We start from the raw sequence: 14,996 nt of genomic DNA on the forward strand, positions 1-14,996 counted from the left end.
GTACCGCAAAAATAAAAAATGGTTAAGATGGTAAATTTCATGTTATGTATACTTTATCACAATTTCTTAAAATATTAAAAACATTTAAGGATATAATAGAAGAAAATGTTCCTGAAATAAAGAAATATGAAAAAAAAGGAATCATCCCTCTTCTAAAAGCAGGTGCTTTAAAAATCCATGGCAATGATGCAGACACAAAGCAAAACACAAAGAGAGAACAGGCCAGGGGAAAATCTTTTTGACCTCAATTGAATAAGTATGTGTAAGAGCATTTACAGCTGTGTGTTTCAACCTTTCTTTCATTATCATACCCACTAAGGAAGTTTGTAGATATTTTTTTCCCTAATTGTCTCCTGATGAAAGTTTAAGGCCACAGATAGGGACTTCCCTGGTAGTGCAGTCCTTAAGAATCTGCCTGCCAATGCAGGGGACACGGGTTCGATTCCTGGTCTGGGAAGATCCCACATGCCGCAGAGCAACTAAGCCCGTGCACCACAACTACTGAGCCTTCACTCTAGAGCCTGTGAGCCACAACTACTGATCCCGCGTGCCCCAACTACTGAAGCCCATGCCCCTAGAGCCCGTGCTCCACAGCAAGAGAAGCCACTGCAATGAGAAGCCCGCGCACCAAAACCAAGAGTAGCCCCCACTCACAGCAACTAGAGAAAGCCCACGCGCAGCAACGAAGACACAACGCAGCCAAAAAAATAAATAAATAAAACCATAGATACACTATATATCTGTTTATGTACAATGATCCTTTAGAGGACTACAAACCATTGTGATATCTGAGATATTGCCCCCCAAGAACCAATTTTGCCCTCTTGTATGCAATATCACCCTCTCTGAGAAGGCATGACTTGCAGTATTAGCCACTCTAAAAAATGGGTGCCATGACAAATAGCAAATCTGACTGAAATAGAGAGCTGGGAATGCACACATACTAACCAACACTAAAATGTGTCCAAAAGTCTATCGCCAATGTTAAAAGTATCTGCACACTACTAAACATCTGAACAAAAAGTGAGAAATTCATTTTTAGTGTCTCCAAGTATCCAGAAATTGCCATTGTAGAGATGATATAACATCTAATTGATTAACAGGTTTTTGAGAAGTTTAATTCAGATATTTGATCTCATGTATAGAGAATGTAGCATTACCATTGTAATGGTAACATAACCATGACATAGTTTATTTTTCTACCTGGTAAAATGACATATGCAGATTTTATAGAAAAACTCCATAATTTTTCTTATTACCTGGAATTTAAGGAGCCTTATAATTTTGCTACTCAGAGTGTGGACCTTGCAACATCAGCATCACATGGAAGTTTATTAAAAGTGCAGAATCAGGGCTTCCCTGGTGGCGCAGTGTTTGAGAGTCCACTTGCCGATGCAGGGGATGCGGGTTCGTGCCCCGGTCCGGGAAGATCCCACATGCCGCGGAGTGGCTAGGCCCGTGAGCCATGGCCGCTGAGCCTGCACGTCCGGAGCCTGCACTCCGCAACGGGAGAGGCCACAACAGTGAGAGGCCCGCGTACGACAAAGAAAATAAATAAATAAATGCAGAATTACAAGCTCCACCCCAGATTGACTGAAACAGAATCTGTAGTTCAGTGAGATCGCCAGGTAATTCTTATGCACATTAAAGTTTGAGAAACACTGCCTTAAAAGACAAATACCATCCAAGTAGATTTATTTATTACTCCACTCATCCTATACTACGGAGCCCTCAGGAAGTGCAAACTGGAAAAGAATCATGCAAAAATTTTTAAAAATCACCAGATACAAAACACGCAAATTTCTATCCTGGGGCCTACCCCCTCAAAGAAGTTAGTTCAGGTAGTTAACTCACTCTGCAATAGCCGGGATGGGGCTTCCCTAGTGGCGCAGTGGTTGAGAGTCCACCTGCCGACGCAGGGGACACGGGTTCGTACCCTGGTCCGGGAAGAGCCCACATGCCGCAGAGCGGCTGGGCCCGTGAGCCATGGCCGCTGAGCCTGCGCGTCCGGAGCCTGTGCTCCGCAATGGGAGAGGCCACAACAGTGAGAGGCCCGCGTACTGCAAAAAAAAAAAAAAAAAAAAAAAAATAGCAGGGATGGTTGAGAGCAGGTGAACGGGTTTGCCAGATGCCCGCAGCTCCTCTCTTCAGAAGCAGCAGCAGACGGCCCTTCACCAGAGGTGTGATTAGGAATGCTCTTTCAAGCCTTAGCTTTTCAGCATGGAAGAAAACATCCTGCGAGGAGTAATGTGAGCAAGCAGCAGGATTCCCCTTTCTTTATAATCCCAGCTGTTGTGTCCAAAACTGACTCAATAACTAAGAGGCTGCCTCTCCCCAAACATTAGCCCAACCACTCCCATTAATTCCACCATATAGCTTCACTCTTTGGTCTGAAAGATTTTCCCTGTGGTCTTCTTAAAATATGAAGGGTTATGGTGGTTATTAACTACCCTAACTAACTACCAGTTAAGACTGAACAGGGAGTAGATGGTAGCCAGGTGTGAGCTAGGGAAAAGGAAGGACCCTAGGGAAATCAGAGCCCTGGAAAGAGGTTGACCTCTCCCCATTGTACCTCCGCTAATATCCCAGTGGCCTGGTGGCAAGGGCACTGGCTATGGGGACACGGCCCCTCAGATTCAAATCCAAGCTCTGCCACTTACGATCTGGGGGATCTTGAACCAGCTGTCAATCCCTCTGAGCCTCAATTTCCTCACCTATAAAATAAGACTACTTATGCCTGCCTCAGATGCCATTATGAGGGCTGAATGAGATCTTGCTGGTCAACTCGCAAAACAAGTGTTTAATAAATGTTAATTCCCTATCCACTAACTCCCCCAGGAAGCAGTAGCGTATTTTCATCCACTTAGTTTGGAAAGAAGTTGTTTTACCTCACAGACAGTCCCAAATTAAAGGAACAGGAAGTGCTTTAATCAGAAACCACGTATGCAAGCTTTAATGACGGGCTTCACCAAAACCGTAGAGAGCATGATGCTCTCTGAGCCTGTTAGAGATTACATAACCCCGAAACTGCCAGTCAGCAGAGAGCTGAATTCCCCTCTTAGATGTATGCACGCGTCCTCTTCTCATGGAAAATAGTGGAAATTCAAAATGGTTAAAAAGATGCTAAACCATCAAAAAAATCTTAGTTCACAAGAAATCACAGTACAATGCCTACAAAGTTCATAGTAACTTTGAGGCAACTTCAAAATTTGATTAAGGGATCCAAGAACCATAGAAATTTTAGAAACATCCCACTGCCCACTTTGACTACATCAGTCAAGGCCCAGGTAACATCTGGAATTAGGAATATCCACCTTTCACACCATCAGGAGTTCAGCATCAGGCCAAGAAAGCCAAAAGGTAAAGTCAGCCTCCTGATCTTCCTATTAACCTGGGGGGGAAAATCAAGAGGCCACCAGATCAATGTCAGCTAAGAGCCAAAAGTAAATGATTTTCTCAGGAGCAGTTCACTGTGCATCTCAGAATAATTAGAAAATCTTCCCTCTCAGTAGTGCTCTCCACAGCTCTTTAACTTCTGAGAGGGTTTCCTTTGGTTCCAGACTTCTTTCAGGACAAAGTAGAAATGAGAGAGGTTTGCCTCAACTTCCTCAATGAGGAAAAGTCTGTAGCTGGACAACTAAATTATACTGAGCAGGGTCATCACCTCCATGCTGGGAAGGACAGCGCTAAACGTTTAACACGAGGTTTGTTGTGCGCCCACTTTTTTTTTTTTTTTTTGGCCACGCTGCATGCCTTGCCGGATTTCAGTTCCCCGACCAGGGATTGAACCCAGACCCCAGCATTAAAAGCCTGGAATCCTAACCACTAGGCTACCAGGGGACTTCCGTGCACCCAGCTCTTGTGCTAACTCTTCCCAGACTGTCTCTCTTATAGCCTCTGTACCCTATCCAACTGTGTCTTTAACCAAAGCAAATTGATGTTATAATGAAGAGAGGTGGTAGATCATACATTGTACTCTGAAGCCAAATAAAAGGACTTTAGGGTTATCTGAATGTCTAGGTGATCTGTGTGGTTGATCTCTATCAGGGATTGTTGAGGGGAATGAATAAGCCTTTGAAATTTTTCTCTTCTTTTATTGTCTAAACAACCTACTGACAGGAGAGGCCAAAAAAACCAAAATTATTCCACCTGATCAATAATGTGTTTCTTTAGATGCCAGATTTAAAGTGAGGGAATATATATTACAAAGTGCTTAAAATTTACATAATAAATGTCATCCTCTGAGACACCTCCACCCCATACATCAGTTCCCTAATTCTCCTGGAGACAATCTCAATCCATCCTACCTAGAAATGCACTTTTATTCACACAAAATCCCAGATTGTAATAGATCTGGGGGTTCAGCCAAGTCATCAAACTTCAAGATTTCCTTTGTTCATACAATGGTCTTGTAATACATGTCTTTCATTTTACAAAGGTAATATGAGAACTACATGCTATACAACATTTTGATCTACTCAGATATATTTTTCCATAAAGATATAGTTCTATGCCTACCCTTGGTGAGAAAGTATACCTCTAAGCCCACACTCAAACTTCCTGGGAGATTTCTAACTAGGAGTATCAAAGACTACTTCACTGGCTAAATAAAATTTTTACATTAGATTTATGATACTTTCACCACCCATCCTACCAACCTCTTCCATCAGCATCTTAGTCTTTCCTGGGCCTTCAAGGCGAACAGAAACAATTCATAGTCATTACCAAACTATAAAAACATCCCAAATTTTCCTTCCCCAAAATACTGCCCCCTAATATTTTGCCCCAAAACAAGTATGATCACCCAAATATCAGAAAGTGACTCCAAAGTAAAGAATCTGAATATGGGAAAAGAAAAAAAAAAGATTTTAAGATACTTTTTCATACTAAATATAAAATAATAAAAATATACCTTTGTGTTTGAAGAGTCAAGTCATACAAATACGTAAAGGCAAATCAAACTGTTTCCAGCTGTAATCAGCGATAATAACCCAAGTACGTGAGAGCACGAGAAAGATGATCAGTTTCCTTTTGAGGTTACATGATAAGCAGCAGCGACAGTTAAGCAGCCTTTTTCTCTAAGAACTCGCCGGCGTCTGACCTCTTGGCAAGAGAAGGCCAGGCCCTCTCCCTGGCCCCCTTTATAGCGTTCGCTTGCTGCTCACCGTTCTAGAAAGGGATGGGGGCGGGGGACGCTAAGGACCTGTTTCCTAAAATACAGAATACGGTCCAACTCTCACTCGAAAGGGGCTGCGTGGGCACAGAGGAGGGGCGGAGACGGCGGGAAGGATCAGCAAGGACTTTGTTCGTGGACTTTTTTTTCTGCACCCTGGAAATTCCCAGGCCAGAAAGGTACCGACCCTAGTCCCGGACATTCCCCTCAAGGGTCGGCTCCAAGACCTGGACTGGAACCGCGCAGAGGAATCAGAAGCAAATCTGTAAGCAAAACTTTTTTTTTTTAGGGATGCCTTTTTTAAACGTCTCAGTGAACTTACTGGCTGCATTGGCCTTGCCCCCTCCTTAGATTCACCTTCTCTGCTTCTTTCGCTTTTTCTGTACAGCCTTTAAGTGCGGGGGCTGAGGAGGGGGATGCTTTCTACAGCAAGGCTTTTCAAATATGGCAATCAGAAAGTAGTGTCCCCATCGTGTGCCTTCACTGACAAACTAAAGGACAAGGAATCTGCGATGTAAGTAAAGCAGTGGTCCCGTAACATGAAGATTACATTATTTTCATGTGGGGTGAATTTAAACAGAGAATGAACCATTGCGCAACAGTGAAAGGATATCTTCTACGACATTAGGTTTCACTGTGGCTTCTTTTTCTTTTAGGACACTTTCGACTGTCATCTCTGTACTGCTTCCCGCCCCCCCGCCCCGCCCCAAGGCAGTCTTACAATCCAGCTTTAGAATTAGACAGGAAATATCTGCTTCTCCAAAAGGAATGGGCATCTAGACCTAAACACCAGAAGATCCTTAAAACTTTAAGACAGCAGACCGTCCTTCTTATAAGAAGCCTGACTTCCTTTCATTTCACGCAGAATACTGAAAAGCAAAATGTAACACACTTAAGTTCACACGTTTTCTAAAAAGCTGTAAGTGCACTTCTGAGACAAAGTGAACTTGAAGTGCATTTTGTGCCCTTCTACCTCCTGCGTCCTATAAACTGATGCCCTCAACAACCCTCTGATTTTCCACCCTCACCCCCGTCCTCCCCCAGGATTCCTAGGCGCCCCTAGCACTCTGGGACTGTGGTCTCACTTTCAAAGAGGAAAAGAACACTTTCCAGAACTTATTTATTTATTGCACACTGAGGAGTCAGGCAAATGCACTCCACTGAAGACATAAAACCTGGAGAGAATAATGTTTAACACTAGAGAATGAATACACTTGGATTTCTGGCATGAGCGACTAGCTAATCTTTAAAAGCTGAATTTACCCAGATCTACAAAGATAATGCTGAGCACCTTTTTTTTCAGGGGGGAAGGGAGGGGGGTGGGAACGGAGTGGGGAGGCCTTATTTCTGTTGTTTCCCTTGGAGATTTATTTCCTAGTACTTTCTGGGTAACTGCTATTTCCTTTAATAGGGCCCAGAAGCAGACTCACCTCTGGCTTGCAACACACGGATATAAAGGCTTACCATACACATTCTTGGCAAGTGCCCAGATGGATCAATCTGAAACTTAATACCTGAAGCTGGGAAGTATCAGTCAGTTGGTATTTAACAAAATGATGGTTGTTCAGAAAGGTAAAATGGATCATATTGGAACAAAAAACTTATATTTGCTAAAGAAAAGTTACTCTTAACTTTTATAAAATATAATTTTCACAGAAGAGCCTTATTATGGATTCTCCCTTTCATAAGTAGCATCAAATCAATCACTTGAGTTCTAGAATATGAGGAGATCCACTAAATGAAGTTAATGCTGCCATTCCAAAATAAAAATCCATATTTTAACCCAATGAAATTATATATTAATCACCATTTTAATATTTTATTATAAATCTAAATGGCCAACCTATGTAAATAATGATATCATTTAGCTAAACTGTTAGGCAGACTTTTATAATTAAGTCATGAAAACATAGAAAAATATTTGTATGTTAAATTTAAAAACACAGATAAAAATTACATGTTCTCTGTGATTACAGCTGTGTGATTTTAAAAACCTAGAAGAAAATAAACCAAACTGCTAATGCTCATCGCAGATGATAGAATTATGGATTCTATCCATAGATTTTCTTTTTCTAGATTTTACAATATGTTTATTTAATATCCTTTACATTTATAATGGAAACACAACTCTGTGGTATTGGCTTAAAATAAACTTTTCAGAAGAAATTAAAATCGTTCTGAGAATGATTTATGTAATATTCCAAACTCTACACTTAGGCTTTTTTTTAACTTCCACACGAGCATAGAAAGACACATTAGAAGGACAGAGTGAATGAGAATACTTTAAGAAACTGTGTCATCAGATCTTTAGGACATGTCACTAAATCAAAAATTAACGGGATGGGGCTTCCCTGGTGGCACAGTGGTTAAGAGTCTGCCTGCCGATGCAGGGGACACAGGTTCATGCCCCGGTCCAGGAAGATTCCACATGCCGCGGAGCGGCCGGGTCCGTGAGCCATGGTCGCTGAGCCTGTGCGTCCGGAGCCTGTGCTCCGCAACGGGAGAGGCCACAACAGTGAGAGGCCCGCGTACCGCAAAAAAAAAAAAAAAAAAAAAAAAAAAAAATTAATGGTATGAGATCGTGAGAAATCATTTGCACAAACAAGTAGTACCACTCCGAAGCTCTGAAGAGGCAGTAGAAATTGAAACTCTCCTGGGAAGACATGACTCAGCCTCCTCCAATGATCCTTGAGTAAATGCTCAAAAGTTCTTTCCTAAAAAATAAAACCTCTTTACAAAATCCAAAAAATTCTAGTTGAAAAGGGCTATGGACTCTCACATACCTTAGTTCAAATCTAAACTCAAGTTCCTCATCTATAAAATGGAACTATTATCTGCACTATTAGACCATGATCAGAATTAAATGTTATAGGAAAAGCTCCTAAAATAATAGACAAAAAATATTATTTCCTTAGTTCTATCTTCCCTCTGTGTTTCTCAAAACATAGAACACCACCATTGCATCAGAACTCCTGGGCATTTGTCACTAAGGTTGATTCCACAATTCCCAGAGGCATAGCTCCTAATTCTGCATTTTTATCAAATATTCCAAGTGAGGGACTTCCCTAGTGGCGCAGTGGTTAAGAATCCGCCTGTCAGTGCAGGGGACACGGGTTCAAGCCCTGGTCCAGGAAGATCCCATGTGTCACAGAGCAACTAAGCCCATGAGCCACAACTACAGAGCCTGCGCTCTAGAGCCCGCAAGCCACAACTACTGAGCCTATGTGCCACAACTAATGAAGCCCACACGCCCAGAGCCTACGCTGAGCAACAAGAGAAGCCACCACAGTGAGAAGCCCGTGCACCGCAACAAAGAGTAGCCACCGCTCACCGCAACGAGAGAAAACTCGCACACAGCAATGAAGGCCCTACGCAGCCAAAAAAAACTAATTTAAAAAAAAACTTAAAAAAAATATTCAGAGTGATCCTTAGACATTCTAAAGGTTAAAGGCCATTAAAATTAAGCCATCTTAATATATTTAACTACCTGCTCCACTTCAGACTCAGAAAATAATTTAAAATCATATTTATTTATTTTATAAACTTGAAGGTGGCCCTCAAGGCTAGGAAAGAAAGATCTTAAACTCTCTGTTTTAAGTTAAAAACGCAGATTCTTTTTTTTTTTTTTTGCGGTACGCGGGCCTCTCACTGTTGTGGCCTCTCCCGCTGCGGAGCACAGGCTCCGGATGCGCAGGCTCAGCGGCCACGGCTCACGGGCCCAGCCGCTCTGCGGCATGTGGGATCTTCCTGGACTGGGGCACGAACCCGCGTCCCCTGCATCGGCAGGCAGACTCCCAACCACTGCGCCACCAGAGAAGCCCAAAACCCAGATTCTTTGACCCATTCTTCTAAGGGTGTATTTTTTCATGCTTTAGGCATCTGTCTTCATCTCTGAAGCCTCCCCAGTTTCTTCCCATGTTCACTTAGGGATAAACAAAACTATATTGTAGCTCAAAAAGAAAAAAGTACTTACTAAAATGGCACAAATTAATTTAAACTTATTTAAAATTAATAAGATAAAGACAGTCAAGTAAAATTGATAATTCAATTATTTTAAGAGAGCCAATAGGAACAGCACCTTTTACTTCCAAGCATGACAGAATGTGTGTACATTATGCCCAAATCAACCAATCACAGATTTCAATATCTAAATTTAATTTTTAATTAGATTTTAATTTCTAATTTGGGTATGCAATTCAAAATAACAAACAAAAAAGAAATACTCAAAATTGATGGAAATAATTTTTACAACTTTATAACAAACAATACCAATCTTTACATAAAAGTCAATTCTTAAAACCCTCAAACTTCAGAACACAAAAATAAATTTTCCTTTATAGATTTTCCCCTTCCAGCTCCAAAAGTGGTTATTTTAGAATAAGTATTCATCTGTAAAATTTAGCTGAATCAGATAAGTAGCAATTACCCAATGCAAATATCAATTCAATGCACAGATTTTATATATACTGCTTTCACATTTCCCTTTTGCTTCTTTTCTAGATAAAAGCCAGACATTGTAAATATTCTCATTAGAAAGTTCTGACCAAGGACACTGGCCTTTTCAAGTAATCCAGAAAAAACTGGATCATCAAGATAAACTTCTAAGACACAGCAGTCTTCAGTGTGTTACGGGAGCCACTGACTAAAAGCCTTGGGGTTAATTCACTTCCCGCTGAAGATGTACCAACTATGCTATTCATGTAGATGTGCTCAATTTCCTTTACCAGACAAGATACAAACACTCCACTGCCAACCAAACTTGTCCCTTCCACTTAGGTCACAACATTTTTCACACTTTTTAGCACACTATCCCCTCCCCTCCCAGGAGAAGCTAGTTCAAACACACTCATTAGTATCTTTGGTTACGAGAGCAATATAGTGTGTAAATGCTGTTAATAATCGTTCCCCCATAGATAAGTCAAGATGGGAAAAAATCCTATAGGTAGGTATAAATGTAATCTGCATTTTCTAAGCTCCTTACAAGTCATTATATAAAGTCCATCTCTTTTTTTAAAATTTTAAATACATATCAATGGCAGCCATCTCTCCATAGGGCCACCCATAAACTTTCCGTAGTGCAGGTGATAGAGAAGGTCACTGAATGTGATTTCTCCAGTCTCCTGCAGGGCAGACTAGCTCTCCAAGGGGCACACAAAGGACAAGAACATGTCCAGCTGGTTCTTCACAATAACTTCATCTGGATGTAGCTTGTGGGGCAGATAATGGGCCAGGGTCATCTCCCAGGCATCAACGAGATATACCCCAACTCCTGAGAACATCTTCCGAAGGATGGTGTCCAGCTGCAAGTTATACCAGTCGCTGTTGAAAAGGCTCACTTCAGGTCCCAGCTCTTGGGCGTTGGCTGTCCGGATGACTACCACAGTCTTAGGGCTTCGATCCAAGAGCTGGACCACGGCTCGACGGATGTTCCTGAGCCGCCGGATATACACTTCCAAGGGGAAGGTGCTGAAATGAGACCACACAGCTATGGCAACGACTGTGTTCTTCCCTCCCACGATGCCATTCAGCTCATTCGCCACATAACGGAGGTCATTGCTAAAGACGGTCGTGAAGCGGATCGGTGGACCGTGGCAGCGGTATTTGAGCAGGATGTTGTGCTTCTGGTCCACTGCAAGGAAGGGACCCACATTCTTCGGGCTACCCAAGTTAAACTCCACTAAATCTGAAACAAGGGAAACTCAGATTCATAAGAATGTTTAAACCAAGCGATATATTTTGATTATTCTTTAGTTAGTGGCTTCAAAGAACAATTTTTTAAAATAAAATAACAAAAAGGTACAATACAAATGTAAAGGAAACACCTATTGCACGTCACTTTGGCCCCCTTGGCTTCAATGGACCTTTATATTTTAAAATATTTATTACTTAAATCACTCCATAAGCATGACATTACAAGTAATACCATCAGCAATTGATTCTAGACCTGAGAAGCAAAATAACCTGTTTACCTCTAATTATTAGGCCAAGAAATCTTCCTGTTTGCACTGACTGTTAAATATCTAAACATCGATTTGGCATTTACACATTACTGTTCTAACAGATCAAAATTATTTCTTCCAGGTCAAGAACTATATAACTTCTGCTTTTTTACAAACACATAATAGTAACCAAATACCTCTTTTTGAAATAAGCAAAAGAAAGAAGCAACCACGCTTCTTTCGACTTTCAATTTCACCCTATGGATGGAAAACCCTGTTTATGTCTTAGAAAACTTCCCTCTCTCTGTCGTAACAAACACAGCAGCACAAGTTAGAATTCCCTTCTCTCTCTCTACTTTATCTAGGTTGTGTTTCCAAGTCCTGCTCCTCTGAAGATCCCAGGAATCAATGATTATTCTCCCTTATTACTCCTCAAAAAGGCTGTACAATTCATCACTGAACATTCACCCCATGAGGAAAGAGGGTCTGTGTCATATCCCTAAATATTCCTATAAGTGCCTTACACAGACCAGATTAAGTAACCCTTGGCAGCCAAACTGAATTCACATTTCCTAAGCACCTCTTCCGTGCCAGCACTATTGTGCTATAAGCCAGCAATGCAGGACTTTGCTGGCGGTCCAGTGGTTAAGACTCCACACTTCCACTGCAGGGGGCATGGGTTCAATCCCTGGTCAGGGAATTAAGATCCCTCATGGCACGGCCAAAAAGAAAAAAAAATAGAATAAAAAAATAATAAAATAAATTAGAATAGTTTCCCAGCTTTAAGAAAAAAAGCCAGCAATGCTCAGATGGGTAAGTCACAGTCCTTGCCCTCAAGGAGTTTATAGTCAATTCTGAAGAAGTACCATCAAACTATAATTGTCCCATATTATTTACTCTTAAGGGTTAAAGTCAAGGTTTCACTTTTTTCTCCATGAGTTCCCAGGCTCCTCTTCTAAATTCTCATACCTAATTCATTACTACTTAGCATGTGGCCCCCCTTAAATTGAATAGAAGCTCAATTAACCATTCTTTCTTTTGATTAAGATCAAGCCCAACACAAGGCTTTATCGGGTAAAGATCTGTCTGCAAAGGGTAGGGTGGAAAATGCTCAAGACACACAATGTGATCATTGCTATGAAAGGAAATACCAAGCTACGTCATTAGAACTTAAGAATCAAGCAACTGGGGCTTCCCTGGTGGCAGAGTGGTTAAGAATCCGCCTGCCGATGCAGGGGACACGGGTTCGAGCCCTGGTCCGGGAAGATCCCACATGCCGCAGAGCAACTAAGCCTGTGCGCCACAACTACTGAGCCTGCGCTCTAGAGCCCACGAGCACAACCACCGAAGCCCGTGTGCCACAACTACTGAAGCCCATGTGCCTAGAGCCTGTGCTCTACAACAAGAGAAGCCACCACAATGAGAAGCCCTCGCACCGCAACAAAGAGTAGTCCCCACTCACAGCAACTAGAGGAAGCCCACATGCAGCAACGGAAGACCCAACGCACCCAAAAAAAATAAATAAAATAAATCTATTAAAAAAAAGAAAAGAATCAAGCAACTGCAGGCTCCTGGAGGGCCCTGCCTGGTCAACACCGAACTATGCCTAGCATCATGTCATACAAATGATTTCCCTTCTCCTGCTTTTGAACTTACGCTTCATCAACTAGAATTCTGCTATGTCTGTTTCAATTAAAAAAAGCAAGCAAATCAAAACCGGAATTAACTTTCTATTTTGGGGGGTCATATCTACTTCCTCCTTTCCTTCCTTCTAAAAATTAAATTTGAAACTAAGTTGATGTAACAAATAAAAGAGAAAAAAGAAAAACATCACACACAACCACTCCCAACTGTGGGAAGTTGCTTTATGAAAAGCCCTGTCCATAAACAGCCATCAGAAACAGTTCCCTCTGCTCAATGTTCTGTGGCAGCCTGGATGGGAAGGGAGTTTGGGGGAGAATGGATACATGTATATGTATGGCAGAGTCGCTTTGCGGTACACCTGAAACTATCACAACATTGTTAATCGGCTATACTCCAAAAATCAAAAGTTTAAAAAAAAAATTTAAAACACACAAACAAACAAAAAAACCCAGTTCCCACAGAACTATTCATCAGCTCTCTAAACTCTAAGTGGGGCCTTTAGTCCTGCTGCCCCAAATCCATCCCTCCTCACTCCATCCACACCACTTCCAGGAAGAGGAAAAGGCCCACTGTGAATAAGGGATGGCCCTCCCATGAGTGGGGTTTTATTCCAAGTCTGGAGAGCTTCCCCAGAGCCCAGCAGGGAGACCAAGAAGCTAAGAAGACTGGGACTGACCAGAATCTCCCTTGCTGGGAGGCAGCTCCACCTCAGAGTCACACCAATGGACGGCCCAAGGGGTGAGCAGGGATGGCTCTGCCGCATGAATGTATTAAAATGCGCGACAGTTTCGCTGCCTCCTTCCACTTAAATCTATGATAGACTTGGAGTTGGACCAAACAGAACTAGAAGAGAAACAACTGGAAATGTTCACTTCTATCTCACAGCCCAGAATGCTAGAAGTGAAAGACACCTGTTAGGTGATAGTGTCCTGCTGCCTCAGCTCACACTTGGAGAAGTGAAGCCCTGAGAAGTAGATGACTCGTCCAGGGTCACACAGCTCATGAGTGGTATGAACTTCAACAAGCAGCCAGTGCTTTCATCGATGCGTCACAGCCCCACCATTGATCAGAAACTATCACTCATCTCTCCAAGGTTAGGACACCTCTTCAGTCCTACAGAGAAATAACTGCTTCCTCACCTGATGCCTTTCTTCAGGCACCGGACTGGGTCTGCTTATTTCAAAGCTGAATTTTGTATGTGTGGGAAAGAGTTATGAAACAAAAAGCAAAGTACCAACCTGGAACAAATGTAGTGAGGTATTCAAACCATTGCCTGATTGTCGAGTCACCAAATAAATACACCACTTTTCTCTGTAAGCATTCTGTAATGTTGTCAGGGTCATTAAACTGGCGCATCTTAAACTTTCTGGGCCTCCACTGATTTTTGTAATAATAGCCAGAAGGAAAAGTTCCTAAGCCTTGAGATAGTTCTAGGTTGTTGGTTTCTGGAAAAAAAAAAAAAAAAGATATTCTGAAATTCTCCTCCAACAAACCATACCTAAAAAATGTTCCAAGAAACACAATTATGCCCCTATGTTTGTTAGCTTGCTGGCTACAGATAACATTTCCTGCCATCACATCTCAAAGAAATCCCAGACTTCCCCCCTCCTACAAAAAGTTCTCCTTTGCACAAAAATAGGAAGATCTGAAGTGGGTGTGAGGGTGTTTGTGGACATGCTCAAAGGGGAAAGGGGACATTGATCATTCCCTCTGATTACGCATGTTTTTCTCAAAGCCAAAAATAAAGGCAGGCCAAAACCAAGGAAATGTGTAGATGTAAATAAGCATTGTCCAGCATTATCCCAGAACAGGAGAAGAACTTCTCATCCAAATGCCTGTGAGGCAAGTAAAAATTTAAATTCATATTTTACATATGCATAATAATATTAGTCCACACTGTTTCTCAACCCATTAAAAAGAAAAGTTTCAATCCATGGGTCCTACAATCAAATATTAACTCGGAAAACCACCACTGAATACAGAAAACAAACCAATGACACACATTCTAAAGATTTACTGCCCACAACACAAAAGGTTCAGAAGTCTTTATGCACAATGAACAATATTAAAATTGTATCAGCAGTGTGTACTCATGGTTGTAGCCTAGCTACACATGATAACGCAAGTGCCGGGATACCTTTCACAGAGAAACTCAACACCTTTCTGCCCTAACACCTCCCTCAGAAAATGCCACTGCAAAAATGGCACGCTTTACGTGCTTCAACAGGGATGCCTAATAT

At 41.8% G+C, this 14,996-nt stretch overlaps 1 protein-coding gene and 2 long non-coding RNA genes across 6 annotated transcripts in view; 1 reads left to right on the forward strand and 2 right to left on the reverse strand.

The window, feature by feature from the left end:
* The window catches only part of LOC125964457 (uncharacterized), a 168,444-nt gene that overhangs the window by 45,325 nt on the left and 108,123 nt on the right, over positions 1-14,996 (reverse strand). The window lies entirely within an intron of this gene.
* LOC117202411 (uncharacterized) lies at positions 5,101-7,741 on the forward strand. The gene is made up of 3 exons (XR_004484747.2): positions 5,101-5,438; positions 5,562-5,687; positions 6,585-7,741. It is a non-coding gene; the product is annotated as an uncharacterized LOC117202411 (long non-coding RNA).
* The window catches only part of NXPE3 (neurexophilin and PC-esterase domain family member 3), a 52,839-nt gene continuing 47,154 nt past the window's right edge, over positions 9,312-14,996 (reverse strand). For 3 of the 4 annotated variants that reach the window (XM_049710043.1, XM_049710042.1, XM_033433264.2), the window contains 2 exons: positions 13,995-14,201; positions 9,312-10,856 (listed from right to left, as the gene is read on the reverse strand). In XM_049710043.1, the coding sequence (XP_049566000.1) occupies positions 10,306-10,856; positions 13,995-14,201 (758 nt within the window). In that variant the 3' untranslated portion in view covers positions 9,312-10,305. The remainder of the gene's footprint in view (positions 10,857-13,994; positions 14,202-14,996) is intronic. The other variant, XM_049710045.1, reaches the window with a different exon arrangement.

Source organism: Orcinus orca, chromosome 5 (assembly GCF_937001465.1).
Source record: "Orcinus orca chromosome 5, mOrcOrc1.1, whole genome shotgun sequence".
NCBI lineage: Eukaryota > Metazoa > Chordata > Mammalia > Artiodactyla > Delphinidae > Orcinus > Orcinus orca.